General features: G+C 40.6%; 1 protein-coding gene across 1 annotated transcript in view; it reads right to left on the bottom strand.

Annotated features, from left to right (window-relative positions):
- Positions 1-10,805: 10,805 nt before the first annotated feature.
- Positions 10,806-27,909, bottom strand: part of Fam81b (family with sequence similarity 81 member B) — a 75,263-nt gene continuing 58,159 nt past the window's right edge. Inside the window, exons 8-10 of the mRNA XM_059276584.1 lie at positions 14,384-14,519; positions 12,703-12,898; positions 10,806-11,095 (exon numbers count right to left, since the gene is read on the bottom strand). Of these exons, the coding sequence (XP_059132567.1) occupies positions 10,962-11,095; positions 12,703-12,898; positions 14,384-14,519 (466 nt within the window). The 3' untranslated portion in view covers positions 10,806-10,961. The remainder of the gene's footprint in view (positions 11,096-12,702; positions 12,899-14,383; positions 14,520-27,909) is intronic.

Here is a 27,909-nt window from a genome sequence, read left to right as displayed (position 1 = left end):
AAATTTGAGAGAGAGCAAGGGGGTGCATGGGAGGAGTAGGAGGGAGAAAAGGAAAGAGGTAAATGATAGAATTTAATAAATAAAATTATTATACAAATAAAATGCATTTTTCATAAAACCTCATCAACAACTATTTCTATCTAATTCTCTTTTTAAATGCATTAAATTCCACTCAAACTGAAGACTCATGTTTCACCAGATAAAGGTACCTACCTGGCAACCTGAGTTCCATTTGTAAAATTTGTATTGGATAGAAAGAACCAACTCCTCGAAAGTTTCCTCTGACCTCCACAGGTATACTACAGCATGTGCACCCACATACACACACCACTGTGCACACACAAGTATTGTTTTAAAGCTTCTCAAACACACACATTCATATAAAGGAATCTGATTGGAGTTACCCTACATAGGGTACTGTTCCTCCCAGCTACCAGGTGCAAAAATCCTTCAAGTTGTTGATCAGAGGGTCCTGGATATTCCTTAACAGTGCAGTCTATTGCCATTGTTCTTGGCTGCCCCCCAGAACTAGATGGTGAAATGCTGTTGCTGAAGACACCACACAATCAAAGTACGTGGAGGTGGTACTGCACAGGAGGTTGCCTGCCTATTTTTCATGTACTGGAAGGTACTAGGCAGGCTGCTGAGGGAAAAACATCAGTAATCTTACCCAGCTGTAATCCCTGTGATGTATAACAGGCATGGCAAGATAAAGTTGTGAGTGCAATTCTACCACAAATATGGGAGTAACCAACCACTTTCTGATTGGACTTAAATCCAATCAGGAGGTGCTGTAAATCTGGCCAAGAGTTAGTTAGCCCATGGATTGAAGCCAAAGAGATAAACCTACTGCTAGTATTTTGCTAAATGAACTGTCAAACTGCCCTCAAAATTCTTATTTTTGTACCTATAGGTTAGTGCAGATCTCAGACCTTACCAGAGAAATTTCAGTGGACAGGATTTATGCAGAAACTCATAACTGGTGAAAATACAAAGAATAAGTGTCTGGAGTGCTTAGCCACATCACACTCCCTCCCCAAAGATCAGGAACCGTTTTGTAAGAGAGAGCTGAAAGATTCTAAGCTGGAGATTGAGGAAGACCTGATCAACAGCATGTGCTAGACATCGCAGGACCACTCAGGAACTCAACAGCCTAGTCAGTCAGCAGTCCAGGAAGGAGCAGGAAGGGGCTCACAAGCCTCCACCCTAGCTCAGTTGCTATTGATCACATGTGCTGGACATGGCAGGACCATTGCACTCATGAACTCAACAGCCTAGTCAGTCAACCGTCGGCTCAGGTGCTATTGACAGCTATGGTCTCTGGGGAGGGGCAGAGACTGTGTATCTGGGAGGAGTTAGGGGAAACTTGGAGGAGAATATGATCAAAATGCACTATGTGTACATATAGAATCATTTTTTAAAAGCTTGTTTTAAGTATTTACTAAATTTGTGACTGTATAAGTCTTGTCTTTTGGCCTTTGTCTATGAATTGATGAATTCAGGGTCTTAGCTAGATTTCTAATGGTGACTTTCTATTGCTCTGAGATCACCAAAGTTTTCCAAACCATAAATGAACGAAACAAAGTACTAGAACAAACTGCTGCTGCAACCCCTGTACATATATAAACCTTAGGATAGAAACCCTTTGCAACAAGGCTCATATGGTAAAGAAAAGTAGGGAATGGTCTTAGATACGCGACTACAAAGGAAAGTGGTCCTTTCTCAAAGGATGCTTTGTAGAAGCCACCGTCTGTGAATGGTTGAATGTAATTACATGCTCCTGCAATATGCCAAAGAGGTGCTTTTTACAAGGCCACAGACATTAAATAGAGCATTCACAATGTTTTGTAAATCTTAAATAACTTGAGTCTTTAAGCTCCTGCCTTTTTAATGTCATTCCCTCCCTTTGATCATACAAAATATGCTCATTGTTTAATCTCTATATGGAAAAAAAACCCCTGTATAATAAATTAGTAGGCAGTGTTAACTTTTTTGGAGAAAGATTGAATTGATCTGCACTATTTGATGCTTTTAGGAAGAAAGTAGAGACAGCTTTTGTAAACACGTTAGCTAGGAGGTCTGGGAAGTTAGGAAGAAGGCAGGTGGTGCCGAGACAAAGACCACCGTTCTTATCTTACAGACTGAGCTGGGTGTTTTCCTGAGGACGGACATTTCTGGAAGTGTTAATCTCTCTTATGTTTGTGACACAAATATGTCTGGGCACAAGGAAGAAGCCAGATGGAACAGATGGTTTTTCATGGTGAAAGAAGAGGAAGTTAGAGAGAAAGTAAAAACACTGGCTGGGGGAGAAATTTGCATTGATATGTGTAAGCAAGGTGCAATGAAACCACCAAACTGGACCACTCTGTGGGTAGAAAGAAAGGTTTATTGTGGATCCAAGCTTCTAAGCTGTCTCTCAGGAGCAGAGAACAGCAAATGGGGGGAAGAGCCTTGCCAGTTTTAAGGGGACAGTGGTGGGGGGAAGAATGTGAACCAGAACAGCCTTGGAGTTAGAGTATCAGAAGTGGAGTGCAAACCAGAATGGCCTAGGAACTAGCGCCAGAGCTTTGACCCATTACAGGCTTGTTTAATTGGAAACCAGATGCCTTTGCTGGAGGCAGTTGGCTGTAGGGGCATCTGGATAAGGAAGTAATGGCTTTTCCTGACAAACAGAAACCAGATTCATAAGGTTTCTGAGGAACACTGAGTTTATGTTTTGTTTACCAGCTAACAATCCTGTTTATTGGGTCAGAGTCCAGCCTGAGCTAAGTCCATATTGTCATTAGGACAATGTCAGCAGGGCTGCCATATTGGGGGTCCACATTGGACATAACAATAAGCAGCTTCTGTAAGATGGAGGTAAACACTCCTGAATCTCTTGAGATTCCCTGTGCTATGCATGTGATGGAAAGGCTCTTCTAAAGCAAGCTTTCTAGACTCCAGTTCACGGGAAATGATGAATAATATGTAAATATTAAGACATGGCCAGTAATAAGACTGTGCTAGTCAAGTAGCTTCTAGGGAAACCCAAATTAAGATACAGTATCTTGACATGACAGCAGCCAATCATTTGCATCAGTCACGGATGTTTATACTTTTGCACCCTTTTTGTAGCTGTTTCCCACCAGCCCTTCAGTATCCAAGAACTCACATACAGAGATAGATGGAATACCTACTGTGTGCTAAACTCGTTACTCCTTTAATCTCACATCATTTTGTACAATAAATTGTCCTGCTTTAGAGGGGGAACGAGGATCAGAGTTCACTTCTAAATTTGTACTTTTAGTCAAGTAGAATCTACCTAAGTGATCATGGTGTCTGTTTCTCATAATTGCTGTAATTCAAAGAAATGTAGAAGAGCTGTGTGTGTACCTTAGTTGTTCTAACAAGCTGGATTAAGAATGTACCACAGCCATCTGAGTTCTAGAGGAACCTGAAGAGGAAAGCAGTGCCCTCCAAAGAAACCACTTAATAAGTGTGAGTCATTGTAGTGATAGGGAATACAGACTCAGTTCTGAACTTTATAGAAAACCAAGGCCAAAGTGAGCTAGTTGTTTCATTTAATCCTTGGTGACGTCATAGCCCTTATTTTTCTCCTTGTGTTTCTCTAGCTTCTTCCTACAGCCTATCAACTTACTTTTGAGCCTCATATCGTAGGTACCTGAACATGGTGCTGGTTTGGGTGATCTTTGCACTAGATTGTCCACTAACCCTTCAAAGGAGGTAGTTGATAAAAACTCATGTGTGTGTTCCTGTTTTCATTACTCATCTATTTGCCTATCCTACATTTCTTGAAGATATTGAGTTGGCGTCATGATTATGTGCCAGCCTTTTATTTAAAAGACTTAAGTGGTTGACTATAGAACAGAGAATAGAAAAAAGTCCATGATGCAGGGTGGTTGAGTTGCAGAAGTATGAATTTGTCCAGTACCATCTAAGCATTACCTACTTGTAGTGGGTAGCTGTTCCAGCTTTGACCTGGAAGTACTACCCCCATTGAGACTTTGGTAACTGTCAGGCCTACAAGATGGGGCTGAGACAGGAGCCCTTAAGACTTGAGATCCAGATGTGCCGGCTCTCTTGGTTCCTGGATCCTGGACGCTGGAGGTAGACCGAGCAGAGTTCTCCAGAGAACACTGCTGAACTGCACTACACCTTTCCCGGACCCTGTAACCTACCCCTTTACTTGTAAGTTACCCCACAAAATAAACCTCCCTTTTAACTACGTGGAGTTGCCTTAATACTACAACCAATACCTACTTGAAGTCTGTCTCTGGATACTTATGAGCACAGTGTATAACTTTCCTGGAGAAGCATCCGCCAATTGGATGCTAATGGATTCTACTTGGCATAAGGGCTTTTTCTTTTTCTTTGATGGCTCAATTTAATGGAGGAAATAGGATGTATTGCAAATTGGTATTGGCACCTTATGGAACACTCAATGTCCATAATGTCTCTTCAGCTGTTACCCTTCCTCCCAAGACAGTAGAAGAAAGTGCTTTTCCAATTAGGAAATAGTTTCATTATCAGAGGTCATCCATAAGAAATCTCTGTTTTGCATTCTACTTCTCTTCTTTGCTAGAATTAGTACAATCAGAAGTATTTTTTCTTATGCATACTAAATATCTTTTAAGCACAAATATTTTTAGATATAGTCTGAATTAGAGTTATGTGAAAAAGGACCATGAAACTTGTCTTTCCTCAGGAAAACCAAATACTCTATTTATAGTAAATGTTTATATTTATATTATTTTATAATAAATGTTAAGTATAGTCTCCACTAGGTCAGACCCTAATGTGAGATAATCTGCTTTAAAGACAAAGGTCAAACTATTGTTTAAAGCAAGTTCTCTGGACTAGTGGCTTCAAATGGTGGCTCCATCTAGTGACCTGACCTTATGGAAGTTACTTAACCTCTCTGTGGTTCTAAGTATCTGGTAGTTTGAATGGTTTAATCAATTTAGCCTGTCTTGTGAAGCCTTTAGTATCTGGTAATACCTCAATAAATGCTCCTTCTAGTCTTTCAGCAACCTTCAAAGCAACTGCAGTATTATAGTCCCATTTTAAGATGAGGAAGCAGAAATGACAGAACAAATCTAAAGCCACACAGATGGTGATTGTGGTACAGAATTAAATTCAGGTTTTGTAGCCCTCAACACCCCTCAAATTCTCTGAAAATTAGTAGCTTTTCTCCCCACTTGTTTCTGAGGCTGTTAAAGTGGATGTGGCTCATGACATAGTGGTAAATATGTCAGTCATTTCAGATTCCCATTTGTCACGTGTATATCTTCTGAAAATGAAGTAGCTACAATCTACCTGGAGGTGGGGTTGTGAAATTCAGCCCATGGAATCAGAAAATGTCATGCCTATAGAATAAGAAAGATCTGAAATAATTGTAAACCTTTCTACAAGTGTGTGAGAGATCAGAGTGGGATCACATCCAGGAGTCGTCTATTTCCTTGTAGCAGTCCTTCCTCTGAAGGGATGCTCATCACCCTCTGTGTTTGAAAGGACAATGTATTTATGTATGAAATAGATGAGCAATCAAGAAAGCATTTAAGTCATTCTGTTTACATTGGAAGGCGTGGCCATCTTTAGTAGGTGGGATCTAACAATTCTTGAAGCAGTGCCAATAGAATGCTAATGAGTCACCAAGACCCTTGAAGACAACAAGAAGACACTGCCTCTTGTCTACACCACCTCTTCTACTACATCACTGTTTACATTCTTATCAGGCCTTGCTGTCCCTTCAGCACTTGGTTCTTCCCCTCACAGTACTCATGCCCCCTACACCCATGGTCCTCACTCCCAGGCAAGTCTTCCCCACTCCTAACTCCAGTAGCCTTTCCTGTGCTGGTGACTTCCAAAGCTAAATTCCCTGTCTGGATTTTTATCCAGGCTCCATTTTTCTCATTAACCACTGGACACATAGCTTTGACTGTCCCCAGATAAACCTGAGTGCACAGTCCCTGCTCTGCTGCATAATTTCTCTTCCTTTCAGCCCAAATATGCTCCTTCCATCCTGTCTGTTCTGCACACTCCAGGAAAAGGAATATCAAGTGCAAATCTGGCAATGCTACTCTTCTGTTTAAGTGGCTTGGGGCCTATCTTGAGTCCTTAGGATAAAGCCTGATTTCTCAACATTAATTACAAGGGCTTTTGTGGTTGGGACCCCCACACCCCCTACATTCTCCAGCTTTCTCTCTACCCATTTCCTGCACTTTCCTCCTATCACCATCTCCCATGGCACACTTTAGGCTCTGACTATTGAATTTCTTGCACTTCACAGATCCATTTTCTTGTCCTCCAGACCTGTGCTCATTCTATTCCACTTAACTTAGCCCTCAACACACCTTTGCCCATGTATTTCAAATGTAATTATTGGCTTTTTCTATAGATCATAACTTCCTTAAGATCAAGATATTAGACTCCTATCAAATATATGGTATAGGAGGAGCATAGCCAGCTAGCCTGATAAAACCGCAGCTGCCCTGTTCCAGGTAGTGCACATAGGCATATGTGCTAGCTACTTCCTGCTGAGCCAACTTGGAGTCTGCCTCTACACCTGGTGATTGGTAATGTACAACCATCAGAATGCTGGGGGTCAATGAGAAAGAGACAACACAGCTAAGAGAGTCTCTGGCTGCCAATGAGAAATCAGGAGGGGGTATATAGGTTCATCCCATATCCACAATAAACAAGTCTGCTGCTTGCTTCTCACCTGACTCCCAGTGTCTGTGTCATTGATGCTGCACTTTCTCACCCCCTCCACAAAGGAGTGTCTAGATAGATCAATCCTCAACATGGTTTAAACATGAAGTCTGCCCTCCATATCTGCAGGTTACTCATCTGTGGATTCAACCACAGGTAAAAAGCATTTTAAAAGTTGAACGTGTGTGGAGACCCACAGAGGCTTCCTAGTGAGAAATTACTCAAGGTCAGAGAATCTGAGCTTGTTTACCCAGTAGAGCTGCATAATAGGATGATTTGGCCAGGGGTGTGTGTGGTGGTATTGTGTTCCCCAAAATATTGTGTACCCTAATAAATTTATCTGGGGTCAGAGAACAGACAGCCACTAGATACAGAGGCTAGAAAATGGTGGCACTCACGCCTTTAATCCTAGCATTCCCGAGGCAGAAATCCATCTGGAATCTCTGTGAGTTCAAGGCCACATTATAAACAGCCAGGCATGGTGACACATGCCTTTAATCCCAGGGAGTGGTGGTAGAAAGCAGAAAGGTATATAAGGCATGAGGACCAGAAACTAGAAGCATTTGGCCTGGTTAAGCATTCAGGCTTTTGAGCAGCAGTTCAGCTGAGACCCATTCTGAATGAGGACTCAGAGGCCTCCAGTCTGAGGAAACAAGACCAGCTGAGGATCTGGCGAGGTGAGGTAGCTGTGGCTTGTTCTTTCTCTCTGATCTTCCAGTGTTCACCCCAATAACTGGCTCAGGTTTGATTTCATTAATAAGAACTTTTAAGATTCCTGCTACAGGTGTGTTTACCAGATGTTTGGAAGGGTCTACACTTGGCTGTACAGTGTGATTTGATCTTGCAAGGGGGAAGTCTTCTGCCTCTCTTGGCATATTATAAAAAGCCCTTTTGAATAAAGGACTGGGCATCTGGGTATTGACCCAGGGCCCTCCCGAAGCTATTCTCTGTCTCTGTCTTTCTTATCATCTCTATCCTTCTACCTAGTATTTCCTCCTTCCTCTCTTCTCCACCTAAGAACCCTTCATAAGGTGGGAGCAGGTCAGAACTGGACTCTGACAGACTCCCACAAACCTGTATTGAACATGTACTTCTTTTATCATCCCCCCCCACACCCCCAAAAAAACAGTTCAGCAAAACTATGTAACACTGACATTGTATTAGATATTATAAGTAATCTAGTGAGGTTTTAAAGAACATAGCTAGGCATGTGACTGAATTGTAGAGTGTATATATAGTATACTTGAAACTCTGGAGTCACTCCAACACCAGAACAAAAAAATATGCAGGTTTTCAGCAAATGCTACATGATTTTACATGAGAGTTCAACTTGTATGGATCATCATGCCCTGCTGATGCTGAAGGACAATCATATTTCCCTATTCTGCAGCTCTCTCTCTCTCTCGCTCGCTCTCTCTCTCTCTCTCTCTCTCTCTCTCTCTCTCTCTCTCTGTGTGTGTGTGTATACTTGTGCATACAGTCAAGGCCAGAGGAGAACATCAAGTATCCTATCACTCTTTTCTTCACCTCACTTACTTGAGACAAGGTCTTTCACTGAACCTGGGGTTATACTGGCATCAATAAGCTCTAGTGATCCTCCCATCTCAGCCCCCTGCAGGTGTAGGTGTGGACATACCAGCTTTTTATGTGGGTGCTGGGATCTCAACTTAGGTCTTCATACTTGTGCAGCAAATGTTCTAATCCACTGAGCCACCTCTGTGCCAGCCCCCATATTGTCTTTTCATGTTTTGTTATGTGCAAACCTTTTCATTTGATGTAGGTACACACACACACCACACCCTGTGTTTTAGTCATTGCTACAACTAACATCAAGAGATTTTTTCCAGGAGCAGGTTCTTTAAAAGGAAGGTAAATGCTGGGAGACATCAGGACCCTTACACTATCCAAGACTGTGTAAGTGGTATTAGTATACAAAAAGCATATGAGCTACTTTATCATATATTCTGCATATGATTACAGAGATACAGTGTTCCAGCATTAGCCTGTGTTTGTGGGGAGAGGAGCCCAACACTTCCTAAATGATTAAGCAAAAGCATTTAACATAGACTAAGTGCCATGCCTCTGTCTTGACCTTCTCTCAGAAAAGCAGCTTATTCGTGCTGATTTTTTTTTGAGTGAACTTAAGTGAAATAATGCAAGGGGAGAGAGGTCCAGTGCTCTACTGTCCACTAAACAGAGGTTAAATGATTCTATGACCATCATAGTTTTTTCGTCTTCAGAACCGCTTGTGTATGAGTCCTGGATGTGTGTTTACAAGGTCTTTGGGAACTTTTGGTCTATGATGTGAACTTACGTGTACAGAATTGTAGCTCTGAAGGGTGTGTATATGATAGAAAGTTGGGAGTTGAGGGGAGGAGAGGAAAGGAAGAACATTTAATAGATGCTTCCAAATTACCCTCTAAATCATTGTACCAGTTTATAGACTCACTAATACCTAATGAGAATTTTCTTTTTCATACTTGTCCACACAGTATTATCAATTGACTCACTCTCTGCCAGTCTGAAAAGAGTATCTGAGCCCCCTTGATTTTTTTCTTTAATAGTGAAGTTAAATGTTTTTCGTACTTCCATTGGTTATCATATTCTGTCACCTACTCATATCCTGTGACCACTTTGAAAATAAAATTTTGAATGTATTATTTTCTTGATGATTTACAAACATTTGTGATTACTCAGAGTATCAGGTCTTGATCATAGGATGACATTTGACTACAAAGCACGCTTTTGTGTTCTGAACACTTAAATCTATAATGAAGTTCCCTCCAATTACAGAGCTAATTATGCTATGTCTATACTAATAACAATAAATGGAGATGTTTTGCATGGTTAAAAAGTTAGAGAAGTGGGTGTAGGTAAAATATTTGGGAATTAAAATTGTTCTTTATTATGAGAGAAATGGTTGCTGTTTTATAAACCAAAGAAGGTTCCTAAATCTAGTAATGAATTGCCTTGTCAGGTTTACAAAAATCTCAGTGAATAGAAATTAGTCCTTGTTCCAGCATGACTAGTGTATGCCACAAATAGTTTGCTTTTATTTTTCATAAATAAAAAAATGCCTTATAGCAATGGTTCTTGAATGATTAGCTTTAGACTCACCTGGGAAGAGCACCTCAGTGAGATATTGTCTACAGTTTAGTTGACCCATGGACGTATTTGTAGGGAACTGTTTTAAATTAATTGATGTGGGAAGACCATGCCCACTGTGAGTGGCATCATTCCTTAGGCGGGGTGTTCTACACTACGGAAGAGTGGAGACAGATGAACACAGTAAGCATGTGAAATGCTGATGCATCCATTTCTCTCCTAACTGTGTGATGATGGACCACTACAAGCTCCTGCTGCTTAATTTTTCTACAATGAGTTGTAAGCCAAGCCCTTTCTCCCTTAATGTTGCTTTTTGTTAAGGCACTTCATCACAAGAACAGAAATGAAACTATAACAGCTCTATAGTTCAGCTGTGTGTTTAGAGTTGATAGAAAATCAATGGTTTTGAGGTACTTCTGAATTTAGCACATAGGCTAAATGTTGTAGGGGTATTTTTTAATGGAAGCTAGTATATTATTTTGCTTTGTAGGGGTTATTACTTACAATTCTGATACATATTGAGTGCAATGACAATATATTTTAAATTTGCATAAGTTAGACTTGCTATAGACATTGGTTTTGTTAGAAAAGAGAATTTTCTGGGTCAGAAGTTGTAAATTAGCCTTCTCATGTATACATCCCACAGATGTTTCCCTTGTAGTTATGAAGTATTTTGATTATAAATGTGTAAACTATTTTGGTTTCAAATGCTAGTGCTAAAAGTAGAGGTGTTTCTTTTGAAAAGAAGAAGTTTTGCAATAATGGACAAAATTCATGTTAATAACAAATTGTAACGGCATAGCGGCTGTTATTTTCAGGCACAGTCAGTTGTCTCCAGTTCATCATTGGTCTGCCATGTGTGTGAATTTACTTTCTCCATCTGAGGTCACAATGTAGATTGGTCTTCCCCTATTTGTGGGCAAATAAAAATATAACAATGTGCATATAAAGAAATTTCTTAATTTTTCATTAGTAAATTAAAGGCATCATGAAGCTTTTTGATTTATTGTGGTGTTTTTTTTCCCCTGGTACATCAATTTCTTTAAGAGGTGATAGGAAACACTAGAAGTAGTCAGCATCCTAAAGATGTTAATTTTCTTCACAACTGATCCCACTAGCTGGTGGAAAAGAAAGTAACTTCAAAGTTAGACTTCCTGGAGTTCCACTATTTTACGCTGTAATTTCTTTAAGTCTTTCTGTACTTTATATTTCTCTAAATCCATTTTTGTTTTTTGTATTTTTTGGAGAGAGCTGAGGGAGTCATGAATTGATTTAAATCCTAGAAGAAGAAAAGAGAATAAATATACTGTAACAATGCATTGGTTCTTTCCCACCCCCAAATTAGCTCTTCTGCAGTCCTTCCATAATTGATCATCATTTAATTCAAAGCACATTAAATTCTATTAAGACAAATCTAAAAATCTAAAAATCTACAAAGACAAATCTAAAAATATACAAAGATAAATTAGTTCATAGCAGCTTAACTGGAATCTGGACTTATTGTGAAAACTGTTTTCCCCTCTCTGTAAACATACTGGCTAATGTAATAATTCTATCTTTCAGGAGATATCTAAAATATTTTCTTCTCTCTGTAGGCTTTGAGAAAAGATTTGTGGCCTTTAAAAATTCCTCTTACCCCCTTGACACGTTTACCTGCTTGAAGGAGCTAAAGAGTGCTGCCTGCTGCCCTCTTACACACACACACACACACACACACACACACACCTCTCCACCCCCCCACCCCACCCCCACCCCCGCCCATACTCTCTATTTGTCTTCCTCATGTCTAGTCCCTCAGGACCATAGGCCTGTCCGACCACAAGCTTAAAGTGCAAGCCGTGTCCTACCCTGAGGTCTTCCACATAGTTGCTTCTCAACACCTTTTTATTAAAAGCACAATGGAGTAAAACACTCATTTGTACTCTCAATTAGAACTCCCACTTAGTAAAATAAAGACAAAGTTTGAAAAATTCTCTTCAACTCATCCTAAGCAACTAGCATAATTAAACCCCTGAAAATGAAGCAAAGGTCCTTGTCAGAAGAGCCCACTGAGTTTGGGATATGACTCCTGGCCACATGAGTCACTATTTTAACTCAGTGGAAGGAGGCAGGGCTTGTGAGGGTTAGCTTTCTAGGCAGCACATTCTGTTTACATACTGGGACACTGGGTGGACAGAGGCTGTGATGCCTTCTCAAGGCACCTCTGTTGTGCCTCTGTAGGGCCACAATTTTGTGGAATTTACATGTGTATTTTTTTAAGACCTGGATGATACAACACATACTAGAGCTTTCTTTAATAAAAGAACTTGTGTTCCTCAGAATTGTGACTCCAGGCAGATGGCTGCTCTACAGCCTCTATTCCTTCTTCTTCTCTTTGACAGATTAGAAGAGCCTTTCAAATCAATCCTTTGAAGTCAGCTCAGCTTGACAGGCTGCCTTTAGCCTCTTAAGAAGAAAAGCAGTTATTACAAGGACTCAGCTAATGCATCTCTCTTCCTCACTTGGAAAGGTCAAGTTGCCATCTGACATCTGTCTAATTACCTGCAGTTCAAATGAGAAGACCATTTGACTTAGTCTTCTAAGTTCATAATGGAGCCATAAGTCAGGTCTTTCTGAGCCCAAGAACTTGTTCTCTCACAAGGCCTACGATCCAAAGATCTTAGAAAGTAAAACTTCTCACAGCAATGGCAGGCGTGTGACATTGCCAAGAGAAAATGAAGAATGCCTACTCATTTACTTACCTTTCAGTATTCTGCTGACCTCCTGGAAGATGTTTAGGGAAGCCAGATTAAATGCATGATGATGTCACTAATGACAAGACTGGCTAAAAGTAGAAACCTGGGAGAAATTGAGACAGGAAGTGAAGGCCAGCTATTCTCTGCTCACCTGATTGATAGTCACTTTGCATTTTCTCTAATTCACCCCAGATCCGCTTTTCCATTTGGTTCATCTTCTTGGACAGTTTATTTTCTATGAGTTTTATTTTGTTTAGTTCTGCTTCCTGTTTCTGGGAGTTAATGTAATTCTCCAAGTTGCTTGAAAGTTGTAGTATTTTTTCTTCCGTTTTCGTCTCAGACTTTTCCTAAAAGAGATCATGTGATAAAACTCTTGGGAAAAGAGAAGCAGAGTGGGTTTATGCTTCAGCTTAGAGAAAGTGCTGTTTTCTTCATGGAAAACACCAACTTTTATGTATCAAACTGGGGTCATAAGTGTGAGAGTTGATTCCTTTGTTTAACTTGGTCCCTTCAGGGCTCTTGTGACTATACGTAGAGGGGCTGGAACTGCTGAAGGGCCTGGAAGGTTTGGAAGTGTAGTCTGGTGTTTAAAGTATCACAAAGGAAGAGAATAGATACTGCTTTCTCTAGGCTCCTTGAAAATGCTTCTAAGTGTTAGAACTAACCCTTACTCCATAGAAGTTTACATCTCCATGTGGACCCCAATCAGTGAGAAGGGTGACTCTCCACTCCAGCTGTTCGTTTTTTTCTACAACCCCCTAGGTCATACCCCACCCCAGAAGTTCTGACTTAATTGGTCTATGATAAAGCTCAGGAGTTAATACAGTAGGAAAGATCAGCAGGTGTTCTAAAGTGTTAGGGGGGGGGCACAGCGTGGGGGCATAGCGGCAGCCTATGAGAGACTGAGCACAAATGGCATGGCTCCTTTGAGTCTGTTTCCTGCTGTTTGCTTCAGGAATGGTGGATTCAGTCTTTCTCTTCCTCACAGGATGACCGAGGGGCACCTCCTACTGCTTATAACTGGTAGAGGGCTTGGAGTGCTTGTGGAGTTGGGGAAGGAGCCGGCTCACTTAGCAGCCTGGAATCTGACGACACCCTAGACCTTGTGCTGCCCTTCTCTGTGGATGTGGGGCGCCAGCTGGACAGGGAGAAAGAAGCCCAGACATAGGAATATTTCTCATATGCCTTGTCAGCCTCACTCCAAAGACTGGGACTTTCTTCTCATGGTCTGTTCTGGAAAAGAGTTCTTAAAACTTGGTCTATGCCAGGCATGGTCCCAGCAGTCAGGAGGTAGAGACAAGCAGATCTCTGTGAACTCCAGGCCAGCCTGGTCTACACAGTGAGTTCCATGCCAACCAGAGCTACACAGTAAGATCCTGTCTCAAAAAGAAAAACAAACAAAACTTTGCATCTACTAATAGATCTCCAGATAGGGTAAATTTCTTGTCTGTCCAGAAACTTTCAAACTGTCATGAGGCCAATTTCATCTAGGAAACTTGCCTAGAGCCACAGATTCCTAATGGAGGACCCCAGAAAATTGATTCTTAGGTTTGGGCTGAGAATGTCTTTTTAAAATTTTTTTTCTTTAAAAAGAAAATTTCTTCAAATTGTTTTGGTGCAGGGAGGGTATGATCTGGGAAATGTAGGCTCACACATCTGCAGGGAATCTTCCTGGATCAGAGGCAGGCACTGGACTCCTATAGAGATTTTAAAATACAAATAAGCTCCCATGCAGCAAAGATTACTGTCAAGGCTGGAACAGCCACACAGATCACCCAGAGGACAGTGACCATGTAGCTGTGTGAACCTTATGAAATAGCAGAGCTCCTTACCAGCTTTTCCTGCACAACCTTCAGACATTCATTTATGTGACCCAGGTGGTCTTTTCTGTACTTGATAAACTGGCTTTCTGTCCATTTTTGATTGTTTTCAACTTCTTCATACATGTTTGTAGAAAGTGAGTTAAATCTAAGGAAAAAATTTAATGAGTGAACTTAAAAAATTAGCATTAAAAAATGCAGTAAGATAATGGCCCCATGTGCCTGGGTGGTACTTATAGGATAACTTGGGAGATGGGGGTCCAGCCCAGCACTGTCAGCAACCATCAGTACACCACCGAATGTAAACCAACATGGTGACAGCTAGATTGTAAGCTCAGTGGTAACATTCTCATACAGAAATGCATTTTGTTATCCATGTGGAAATCCCCTCAAGGCTTGAGGTTCACTGTGTGAGGGAAAGAAACACTCAAGTCACTTTGTGCAAAGAGCTAGATTGTAAGTATTTCAGGCCCTGAAGCCTTCTGGTTTTTGTCAAACAATGCTGCCACTGTGGTAGGAGAATAGCCATAATTAACACAAACAAATAGCATAGCTGTGCTCTGATCAAACTGGGTTTGTATAAACCCAGAGTCAAAGTCCAAAAAATATTTTCAGGTCATGCAGTATAATTCTTCAAAAATTATTCAAAAGTATAAACTGCATCACCTCTGGGCAGTTTGCCTGCCCAAGTTTGCTGATCCTTGCTTTACAAGCTCCACTATGAGGCAAGGAGACAAAAAGCACCTGCAATGTTCAGTAGAGGAAGGTGGGGGAAGAGACCCAAAAGTAGCTTGGAGAGAAGTGTTTAAAGTTTGGCATGAGTAGTGTGTGCCCTGGGGAATCATCATCACCATTTCTTCTGCCCAGTTGATCCGTGTGGGTGGCTTTGGGGCTGCTGGTGACATCATGTGTGCTGAGTTAGTCATGTGGCAAAACAACGACCCCAAACAAACAAGCCTGAGGCAGCGGTTACAGAAAGGGCCTGCTAGCATGGTGAACTGTAAGAGCCTTAAATAACAAAAAACAGAAGATTCTAGCAATGGAAGTGAATGTTGTTTCAGAGGTTCAAAGCATTGTAAATAGGTAGAATTAATATAAAATGTCACTGTGGAGTGGATGAGGGACATACAGGGGAATCATCTGACATCACAGAGATGTTCATCTGAGAAGGAAGGAGAGGAAGCATAGAGGCTTGTGAGTTCTTCCTAAGATGGCAATTTCAAATTCCTTTTAGGAACAGGCCAAAGAATCAGGCTGACAGGAATAATGTATGTTGTTTGTCACTGATAAGAAAATACTTCACAGTGTGAAGTATTGGCAAAGTATTAACTGTTCTGATATTTTTCTGATAAAATTAGGTACAGATTAGTTTATGGTAAATCATTAGAAATCAAAAGATGTGAGGGACATATGACACATGTTTATATCTTTCGGGATGCCAAAAAAAGTATTTGGATTTATACTTAAAAAATAGAAGTATCAGCGAGTATGTTACCATACAGCTACAATCCCAGCACTTGGGGGCAGAGGCTGGAGGCTTGTTCAGAATTTCAAGGCAAGCCTGGTCTACTTATTAAATTGTAGACTAGACAGGGCTAAATAGTGAGACCCTGTCTCCAAACACAGGAGAGAAGGAGAAAAACAACAACCAAAAACAGGTGCTACAAGATAATTTCTATTTAGACCAGTGGCCGTCAACTGCAGGAGGTGAAGTAATATCCAGAGACATTTTCATTGCCAGCACTGGGAGGTGCTGTTGGCATTCAGCAGGAAGAGACTAGGGCTGTTCCTAAGCATCCTCCAGTGGCACACAGCCAAGAATCACACAACTGAGCCATCATCAGCAATGCTAAAGGCTGGAATCCCTGACTTGGATTCCAAAGCAAGGCACAAGGAAAGGAAGTTCATTAAATTCTCATCTTCATGGAATCTAAATTTTCTAACATTAATTTCTGAAACACATAGAAAATATATCTTGATTCAGCTGAGCCCTCAACAATGAAGAAAATGAAATCAGTTTCTCTTCTTAACAGTGTCATAATTTCCAATCACCTGTGCAGCCAACTAATTGTTGTTAGATCTCAGACAAATAAGACCAATAAGTGTTATGTGGACAAAACCATTTGGGCCGACAGTTTCTTCTTTTAGGAATGCTTCCTCAGTCTCTCCGGCTCTCATTCATTCAAACTTGTCTGTTGGTAAACACCATTTTAATAGAAGTCTCTTTTCTGACCACCCTGAGAAAGAGGACCCTTTACCTCCAGTGACATTTGCTTACCCCATGTCTTAACTGTTCTACTGCTGTGAAGAGACATCATGACTGTTACATAAGAAGATATTCAATTGGGGGATTGCTTGCAGTTTCAGATTAGTCCATTATCAACATGGCAGGGGGTACACATGGCTCTGGATAAGTAGCTGAGAGCCACATTCTAATCCATAGGGAGAGAGAGAGAGAGAGAGAGAGAGAGAGAGAGAGAGAGAGAGAGAGAGAGAGAGATCGATCCTGGGCCTAGGATGGGCTTTTAGGATGGGCTTTTTTTTTATTTAATTTTTTTTATTTTTATTTTGCAATACAATTCAGTTCTACATATCAGCCACAGATTCCCTTGTTCTCCCCCCTCCCACCCCCCTCACCTTCTCCCCAGCCCACCCCCCCATTCCCACCTCCTCCAGGGCAAAGCCTTCCCCTCGGACTGAGATCAACCTGGTAGACTCAGTCCAGGTAGGTCCAGTCCCCTCCTCCCAGGCCCAGCCAATCGATCCTGCATAGGCCCCAGGTTTCAAACAGCCGACTCATGCAATGAGCACAGGACCCAGTGCCACTGCCTGGATGCCTCCCAAACAGATCAAGCCAATCAACTGTCTCACCCATTCAGAGGGCCTGATCCAGTTGGTGACCCCTCAGCCATTGGTTCATATTTCATGTGTTTCCGTTCGTTTGGCTATTTGTCCCTGTGCTTTATCCAACCTTGGTCTCAACAATTCTCGCTCATATAAACCCTCCTCTTTCTCGCTAATTGGACTCCCAGAGATCCACCTGGGGCCTAGCCATGGATCTCTGCATCCAGATCCCTCAGTTGTTGGATGGGGTTTCTAGCAGGACAATTAGGGTGTTTGGCCATCACATCACCAGAGTAGGTCAGTTCGGGCTGTCTCTCGACCATTGCCAGCAGTCTGTTGTGGGGGTATCTTTGTGGATTTCTGTGGGCCTCTCTAGCACTTTGCTTCTTCCTATTCTCATGTGGTCTTCATTTACCATGGTCTCCTATTCCTTGTTCTCCCTCTCTGTTGTTGATCCAGCTGGGATCTCCTGGTCCCCAAAGCTCTCTTTCCCTCAACCCTCGCCCTTTACTACCCCCACTCATGTCCAGGCTATTCATGTAGATCTCATTCCATTTCTCTGTCATTGGGCGATCCCCGTGTCTTTCTTGGGGTCCTGTTTTCCAGGTAGCCTCCCTGGTGATGTGAGTAGCAGTCCAGTCATCCTTGTTCCACATCTAGTATCCTCCTATGAGTGAGTACATACCATGTTTGTCTTTCTGAGTCTGGGTTACCTCACTCAGGATGATTTTTTCTAGATCCATCCATTTGTCTGCAAACCTCATGATGTCATTGTTTTTCTCTGCTGAGTAGTATTCCATTGTGTATATGTACCACATTTTGTTTATCCATTCTTCAGTTGAAGGGCATCTAGGTTGTTTCCAGGTTCTGGCTATTACAAACAATGCTGATATGAACATAGCTGAGCAAGTGTCCTTGTGGTATGATTGAGCATTCCTTGGGTATATGCCCAAGAGTGGTATAGCTGGATCTTGGGGGAGATGGATTCCCAATTTTCTAAGAAAGTGCCATATTGATTTCCAAAGTGGTTGTACAAGCTTGCATTCCTACCAGCAGTGGAGGAGAGTTCCCCTAGCTCCACATCCTCTCCAGCATAAGGTGTCTTCAGTGTTTTTGATCTTAGCCATTCTGACCAGGTGTAAGGTGATATCTCAGAGTTGTTTTGATTTGCATTTCCCTGATGATTAGGGATGTTGAGCAATTCCTTAAATGTCTTTCAGCCATTTGAGTTTCCTCTGTTGAGAATTCTCTGTTTAGTTCTATAGCCCATTTCTTAATTGGACTGTTGGGCATTTTGATGTCTAATTTCTTGAGTTCCTTATATATTCTGGATATCAGTCCTCTGTCAAATGTGGGGTTGGTGAAGATCTTTTCCCATTCTGTAGGCTGTCGCTTTGCCTTGTTGACCATATCCTTTGCTCTACAAAAGCTTCTCAGTTTCCAGAGGTCCCATTGATTGATTGTTTCTCTCAGTGTCTGTGCTACTGGTGTTATATTTAGGAAGTTGTCTACTATGCCCATGCGTTCAAGACTACTTTCTACTTTCTCTTCTAGCAGGTTCAGAGTAGCTGGATTTATGTTGAGGTCCTTGATCCACTTGGACTTAAGTTTTGTGCACGGTGATAGATATGGATCTATTTGCAGCCTTCTACAGGTTGATATCCAGTTATGCCAGCACCATTTGTTGAAGATGCTTTCTTTTTTCCATTGTGCACTTTTGGCTTCTTTGTCAAAAATTATGTGTTCATAGGTGTGCGGATTAATGTCAGGGTCTTCAATTCAATTCCATTGGTCCACATGTCGGTTTTTATGCCAGTACCAAGCTGTTTTTATTACTGTAGCTTTATAGTAGAGTTTGAAGTCAGGGATTGTGATGTCTCCAGAGGTTGTGTTATTGTACAGGATTCTTTTGGCTATCCTAGGTTTTTTGTTTTTCCATATGAAGTTGAGTATTATTCTTTCCAGGTCTGTGAAGAATTGTGTTGGTATTTTGATGGGGATTGCATTGAATCTGTAGATTGCTTTTAGTAAGATTGCCATTTTTACTATGTTAGTCCTGCCTATCCATGAGCATGGGAGATCTTTCCATTTTCTGACATCTTCTTCAATTTCTTTTTTCAGGGACTTAAAGTTCTTGTCATATAGGTCCTTCACTTGCTTGGTTAATGTTACCCCAAGGTATTTTATGTCATTTGTGGCTATAGTAAAGAGTGATGTAGCTCTGATTTCCTTCTCTGCTTCTTTGTCCATTGTATATAGGAGGGCTACTGATTTTTTTGAGTTGATCTTGTATCCTGCTATGTTGCTGAAGGTGTTTATAAGCTGTATCAGTTCCTTGGTGGAATCTTTGGGGTTGCTCAAGTATACTATCATGTCATCTGCAAATAGGGAAAGCTTGACTTCTTCCTTTCCAATTTGTATCCCCTTAATCTCCTTATGTTGTCTTATTGCTCTGGCTAGAACTTCAAGTACTATATTGAATAAGTATGGGGAGAGCGGACAGCCTTGCCTCGTTCCTGATTTTAGTGGAATTGCTTTGAGTTTCTCTCCATTTAATTTGATGTTGACTGTTGGCTTGCTATAAATTGCCTTTATTATGTTTAGGTATGTTCCCTGTATTCCTGATCACTCCAAGACCTTTATCATGAAGGGGTGATGGATTTTGTCAAATGCCTTTTCTGCATCTAGTGAGATGATCATGTGGTTTTTTTCTTTGAGTTTGTTTATATGGTGTATTACATTGACGGACTTTCATATGTTGAACCACCCTTGCATCCCTGGAATGAAGCCTACTTGATCATGGTGGATAATTATTTTGATGTGTTCTTGGAGTCTGTTTGCCAGTATTTTATTGAGTATTTTTGCATCAATGTTCATGAGGGAGATCGGTCTGTAGTTCTCTTTCTTTGTTGTATCCTTGTTTGGTTTAGGAATCAGGGTAATTGTAGCCTCATAGAAGGAGTTTGGTAATGTTCCTTCTGTTTCTATTGTGTGGAACAATTTAGAGAGTATTGGTATTAACTCTTCTTTGAAGATCTGGTAGAATTCTGCACTGAAACCATCTGGTCCTGGGCCTTTTTTGGTTGGGAGACTTTTAATGACTGTTTCTATTTCGTTAGGGGTTATTGGACTATTTAAATAGTTTATCTGGTCTTGATTTAACTTAGGTATGTGGTACCTATCCAGAAAGTTATACATTTCTTTTAGGTTTTCCAGTTTTGTGGAATAGAGGTTTTTGAAGTATGACCTGATGATTCTTTGGATTTCCTCAATGTCTGTTGTTATGTCCCCCTTTTCATTTCTGATTTTGTTGATTTGGATGCTCTCTCTCTGTCTTTTGGTTAGTTTGGATAAGGGCTTGTCTATCTTGTTGATTTTCTCAAAGAACCAACTCTTTGTTTCATTAATTTTTTGTATTGTTCTCTTTGTTTCTATTTTATTGATTTCAGCTCTCACTTTGATAATTTCCTGGCGTCTATTTTTCCTAGGAGACTTTGCTTCTTCTTGTTCTAGAGCTTTCAGGTGTGCTGTTAAGTCACTAGTGTGAGATTTCTCCAACTTATTTATGTGGGCATTTAGTGCTATGAATTTCCCTCTTAGTACTGCTTTCATAGTGTCCCATAGGTTTGGATATGTAGTGTCTTCATTTTCATTGATCTCTAGGAAGTCTTTAATTTCTTTCTTTATTTCTTCCTTAACCCATTGGTGATTCAGTAGGGTATTATTCAGTTTCCATGAGATTGTAGGTTTTCTGTAGTTTTTGTTGTTGTTGAAATCCAACTTTAGACCATGGTGGTCTGATAGAACACAGGAGGTTATTCCAATTGTTTTGTATCTGTTTAGATTTGTTTTGTGGCCAAGTATATGGTCGATTTTAGAGAAGGTTCCATGGGGTGCTGAGAAGAAGGTATATTCTTTTTTGTTAGGATGGAATGTTCTGTAGATATCGATTAAGTCCTTTTGAGTCATGACATCAGTTAAGTCCTTTATTTCTCTGTTAAGTTTTGATTTGGGAAATCTGTCCCATGGTGAAAGTGGGGTGTTGAGGTCTCCCACTATTAATGTGTGGGGTTTTATATGAGATTTAAGCTTTAGTAATGTTTCTTTTACATATGTGGATACCCTTGTGTTTGGGGCATAAATGTTCAGAATTGAGACTTCATCTTGGTGGATCTTTCCTGTGATGAGTATGAAATGCCCTTCTTGATCTCTTTTGATTGATTTTAGTTTGAAGTCTATTTTGCTGGATATCAGGATGGCTACACCCGCTTGTTTCTTAAGACCGTTTGATTGGAAAGTCTTTTCCCACCCTTTTATTTTTAGGTAGTATCTATCTTTGAATTTGAGATGTGTTTCTTGTATGCAGCAGAAAGATGGGTCCTGCTTTCATATCCATTCTGTAAGCCTATGTCTTTTTATAGGTAATTAAGTCCATTGATATTGAGGGATATTAATGACCAGTGATTGTTCATTCCTGTTATTTTTTGATGGTGATGTGTGTGTACTTCTCTGTTGGGCTTTACTGCTGTGGCTTTATCTATTGCCTATGTTTTCGAGGGTGTATCTGACTTCCTTAGGTTGGAATTTTCCTTCTAGTGCTTTCTGTAGGGCTGGGTTTGTGGATAAGTATTGTTTAAATCTGGCTTTGTCATGGAATGTCTTGTTCACTCCATCTATGATGATTGAAAGTTTTGCTGGGTATATTAGTCTAGGCTGGCATCCATGGTCTCTTAGTGTCTGCATTACATCTGTCCATGTCCTCCTGGCTTTCAAAGTCTCCATTGAGAAATCGGGTGTTATTCTGATGGGTTTGCCTTTATACATCACTTGGCCTTTTTCCTTTGCTGCTCTTAATATTCTTTCTTTATTCTGTATGTTTAGTTGTTTAATTATTATGTGGCAAGGGGACTTTTTTGGGGGGTCTAGTCTGTTTGGTGTTCTATAGGCTTCTTATATCTTCATAAGCATTTCCTTCTTTAAGTTGGGAAAGTTTTCTTCTATGATCTTGTTGAATATATTTTCTGTGCCCTTGAGTTGGTATTCTTCTCCTTCTTCTACCCCTATTATTCGTAGGTTTGGTCTTTTCATGGTGTCACAAATTTCTTGGACATTTTGGTTCATGACTTTGTAGGCTTTAGTGTTTTCTTTGACTGATGAATCTATTTCTTCTACCGAATCTTCAACGCCAGAGATCCTCTCTTCCATCTCTTGCATTCTGTTGATTATACTTGCATAGAATGGGCTTTTAAAACCTCAAAGCTCACCCCCAGTGATACACTTCCTCCAGCAAGACCACACCTACTAATCCTTCCCAAACAGTTCTAATGAGTCTAAGCATTCAAACACCTAAGCTTTGGGGGCCATTCTCATTCAAACCACCAGACCTCATTTATCAAAAATTAAGTAGGCATAGCTTTGTCATTTTATTTCTGTGTCCTCAATTCTATTACAATGGTCTATCTGTGTATAGGGCCATCCCACCTTCACATTTCCCCAGGGTACTCTTGAGCAGGAACAGCAGGAAATATTAGATAGAAAGATAGCTAGAGAGAGAGACAGAACCACAAGATAGCCTCTGGAGGGACTGTATCCTTATCCATCAGGCCCTGTCTCTGCCAAAGGGCTTTTAAAGGAATGCCAAGAGGTGGAGCAAAAGACCTCCCCCAAGCATAGCCAAGTGCAGATCATCTCAGACACCTGGTGACCATGCACATGGTCAAGCCATCCCCAGATGCAGCCTTGCTGTGCAAAGCAAGCTCAGATCTCACTAGGAAACCTCTGTGGATCCCAACAATTCCTTCTTAATTTTTTAAAGAGCCCCTCAGGCCCCATCAGATAGACTGAGGTCTATCTTAGGTCGTTCTCCATGATTATTTCTTCTATTACCCATAGGCTAGAAGCTATCAAGAGAAAGTTGCTTGCCATTGACTTTCAGCCTCTGGTAGGAGGGAGTACTGAGCTTAACTTAGCTCTGGCCCAGTTTCCTATTGAGCTTACAACCACCACAGTGATCTCCATAGCTGCCACACCTCCTAGTACAGGAGTAGGGGATGATAGAAATGGTATATCTTTTTTGGAATGGGTCTTAAGATGTCTATAACAATTTTAGCTGTGCCAAGCCCTTTTTCAACTAAAACTCTTGATGCAAACTGCATCCAATAAATTAGCTTTATGCCACTCTGGTTCATTAACCTCAACATAATTCTGGTATAAACATCACCATACATATTTACAACTCTCTTAATTGAACTATTATCACTATACATATTTATACTTTTTTTGCTAGTTTACATTAAGCATTTAGACTCACATTCAACATTTACACTTTTCACAAACTCACATATACTTATTTATATTTCTTACAAGCTTATAGTCTTAAGGAAACTCTATAGGACTACCTTAGCAAATATATTTCTTAGAAAGACTCACACAATATCCTTATGCCTAAAGCTTATTCTATCCTAATATAAACTTACATTCTTCAGGACTACTTTCTTAGAAGCACTATTTACCAAACTTATATTTAAGAGAAACCTATAGAACTATTAGAAAGACTTTCTTAACAAGACAGGAAATATGCAAATAATTTCTAAAGTTCAGAGTTTATAGTCAGCTTTGATATCATTCTGAAAGTTCTTGAGAGTTTGAAACAAAAGTCTAATTCTTTAATGGCTCTCTCAACCCTGGGATTTATTGAGTTCTGTTGCTAAACAGTACTTTATGCATTCCAGATCTTTTTATAAAAACTCTATTATGAGCTATCTCAATTTACAAACAAACCTGAAAAGGAAAAAAGATGAGAAGAAAAACCTCCTAAGAGGCATTCTGTTTCTGGATTGCTCAGATAGCAATTTTCTGTTACACCAGTAAGCTACCAAAAAGCCTTGCTTTAGGCTAAGGGTGAAATTACCTATAGAACTGTAATAAAACTCTTAGCAAAAACTTTTTGTAAATATAAGGCACTTTCCAAAGGAGCCTGTATCATCTACTTGGTCAAAAATGGCACAGCTCTGAGCTCTGTTCCATTTCAGTTTGTATTAACCAGTGATGAAACCTCTGTCCCAAACTCCTCCGCAGTCTGAGGGTCTACTTATTCCCTTACTATCCCCAGACTGCAAGATGGAACTTCAACAGCAGGAAAATTGGTTTAGCTCCTTTTTACTTCAGTTCCTCTAGAGGAATGTCATTGGAGATGACATTCCTTTGTTCCACACTCATCACCAAACTCTTAGACAATTTTCCCCTTCTTAATTTTTTAAAGCTGTTTTAAGTTTACCATAAGCATTTTTTTAATGATGTCAATGTTTCTCCCTTGAATCTTAAGCATAACTCAATCTCATAAGTTTTTTTTTCACACCTGAAGCCATCTTGCAGTGTAAAGACCTTTTTCTCTTGTTTTCTAAAAGTTTTTAAATGACTTGTTGATAAACAGTATTAGCATTTTAATTATCTCCTGTGAGGCAAGTTGTTTGTTCACTCTCAGCTTTTTGGGAAGTTAATCTAAGCTTTCTAGTAGTACTTAGGAAAGAAGCTTCATTTCTTTTCAAGCTGAAAAAACAGAGTTTTGGGCAGTACTGCCATTTTTAGCAGAAAAACTACATTTCCCATTGTGCATTTCTCTATATCAGCCCACTGTTCTATTAGGTACTATCTTTCAGACTTCATTTCCCAAGCTGCCTTTCTCTACATTGGCACACTAACTACAAACTACCTTTCCCATAATGCCTCTCAGGCCCGACACTTCTATTTCCCTTTACACAGGGAAAGTATAGTTTCTGCTTTTAGCACGGGAAGTTTGAACCAAGCTTTTTGCTTTTTCACCATGGGAGATCGAGAGATTTCTGCCCTCCCTGAGCTAGTGTTGCTAGGTGTTCTTCTTTCTTGACACTGTTGCCAAAGCTGAGTGTACCTACTGTCTTTTTGTATGGGCAGGTCTTTTTGTGCCTGAAGCAAAATTCCCTCAGGGCTTGCTCTTCTGAGTTACCAGGTTAGTGAAAGAATGAAAGTACTCTAAACACAGCTTTTCCCAGCCCTTTCCGAGAGCCTTTCCCCTGAGAGAGCTTTCTTTGTCCCGCTTGTTCCTTCCCCACCAGATGCAGAGCTTCAGATGTTTCAGACCTCATCTTTGTTCCCCTGCTAACTGCTTCTGGAGGTAGGGACTTCTCTCCCCATTGAAACAAAACTTTTTCTCCTGGATAGTTGTCATGGCTTATCTCCTCCCCCAGCTACAAAGCTCCTGATGCCACAGATGCCCACAGCTGCAGCCACAGCCACATACACAGCCACAGCTCCGCTTTACTGCTCCCTCTGCCTGCACTTTCCCATGTCTATGGCTAGGTTCTAGATGCAGGGGGATTTCTGGCTACGGTCTGAAGTAACTGCTGTTTTTCCTGGCTTGAAAGAAAGCCAGAACTTAGCCGAGAGGTTTTGCCCTGTTCCAAGAGGTTTGTTTTTTTCTTAGAGCAAATCACAGGTAATTTCCTATACTAATATCTCCAGATGAATCTTATTTTTGCCCTTACAGAAAGAGAAAATCTGAGAAGCAAAGACCTGAAAAGCTTTTTGGTTTTTCAGAGCAAGATTAAGTTTTTCCCAAGAAAGCTTTCAGTTTTTGAGAGAGAAAGACCACCACGTTTTCCCAAAAACTTCTGTCAGGGAAAATTATTTCCCCAGCTGCTGGGACTTAGCATTTTTGCTGTCCCCAGGCCAAAGTTTCCACTGTAATATGTTTTCTGCCCATTTCCCCCTCTTTGTTCTTTCCCAGTTTACATTCATAGCCCCATAGTTAGAAAATTAAAAATTTAGTTTGTCTGTCTTATACTTATCTTACAAACTATATTCCTTACTCTAAATTTCTTCCTACATTATTTTCCTATTTTTTTATAGATAGAATTTTAAGAGAGCAAGGAGAGAAAAACCTTGATAGAGAAGATTCTAAGCTCCAGCTTTCTTTGGACATGCTTTCAGTACCCTTCTTTATTTTCTTTTTCTCCTGAGGATAAAACCCCCTGCCTCATTTGTCATTTTTCACTACAAAACCAGACCGTGCCAACTGCTTTCTGGCAGGATCCGACCCCTACTTTTGCCAAGTAACCTGAAATTTTTTTGTCTTTGTCTTAATCCCTGTTCACTGGTGCCATCTGTGGGGGGCTATCCCACCCCTACATTTCCCCAGGGTACTCTTGAGCAGGAACAGCAGGAAATATTAGATAGAAAGATAGCTAGAGAGAGACAGAAAACACAGGATAGCCTCGGGAGGGCCTGGATCCTAATCCATTGGGCCCTGACTGTCTCTGCCAAAGGGCTTTTAAAGGAATGCCAAGAGATGGAGCAAAAGACCTCCCCCTAGCATAGCCAAGTGCAGATCCTCCCAGACACCTGGTAACCATGCACGTGGTCAAGCCATCCCCTAATGCAGCCCTGCTGTGTAAAGCAAGCTCAGATCTCACTAGGAAACCTACATATCTGTGGACCCCAACATATCTGTCTATTTTTATCCCAGAACCAAACTGTCTTTACCACTGTAACTCCATATAGTATTATTTGAGGTCAGATAATACTTCAAGCATTGTTTTTATTCCTTAGGATTGCACTGGCTATTTGTGTTCTTTTGTGGTTCTGTATGAATTCTAGTATTGATTTTCCTATATCTGTGAAATGTGACATGGGGATTTTGATAAGTTTTGCATTAATTCTGTTTAATATTGATTTGATAGTATAGACATTTTCACAATACTAATTCTACCTACCCAGGAACATGGAATAATTTTTCATCATTTCCTGCCTTCTGTGATTTCCTTTTTCAACATCTTGAAATCTTTGTTGTAAAAGTCTTTTATTTCTTTAGACACTTTCTTAATTTTGGAGGGAAATATTTTTAATTAAAAAAAAGTTTCCATACAATATATCCTGATCATGGTTTTCCATCTCTCAAGTCCTCCCAGATCCTCTCTACTTTTCCACCCCCCCAACTCCATGCCCTTTCTTTCTCTCTCTAGAAAACAGGTATCTAAAAACATCCCAAACAAACCATAAAGCACACACACACACACACACACACACACACACACACACACACACACAAGAACACACACATAGACACATACACAGAGATAAACACACACAACAACAAATTCCATAAAAACACAAAATTGGAAACTATAATGTACAAGCAAAAGGCTGTGAAAACAAAACAAAACAAGAATGCCCAAACAAAGCAATATGAGACAGAAAGTCTAAAACAGTATCATTGAGTTTGTTTTTTGCTGGCCATCTACTACTGGGCATGGGGTCTATACTTGCATGTCGTTAATACACCCAGTAAGTTTTCTTCAATGGAGAAAACTACTTTTTCCTTTGCAGGTGGTTGTCAATTGGAGGTAGCTTCTTGGTTAGGCGTGGGAGCTTATGCCCACTTCCCCTCTCATTGTTGGCACCCTGTCTAACTTGAACCTGTGCATGCCCTGTGCCTGCCTATTGTCATAGTCTCTGTGAGTTCGTGTATGTGTCATTTCTGTTGTGCTGGAAAACACTGTTTCCTTGGTGTCTTCCATCCCCTCTTGCTCTCAGAATCTTTCAACCTCCTCTTCCACATATTTCCCTGACCCCCAAGGTGAGAAGTCTGATAAAGACATCCCATTTAGGACTAAGAGTTCACTCTCTGTATATTGCCCAGTTGTGGGTCTCCATGTTAG

Source organism: Peromyscus eremicus, chromosome 11, assembly GCF_949786415.1.
Source record: "Peromyscus eremicus chromosome 11, PerEre_H2_v1, whole genome shotgun sequence".
NCBI lineage: Eukaryota > Metazoa > Chordata > Mammalia > Rodentia > Cricetidae > Peromyscus > Peromyscus eremicus.
Note: the sequence above shows the minus strand (reverse complement) of the source record. Positions and strands in the feature narration are given on the sequence as shown.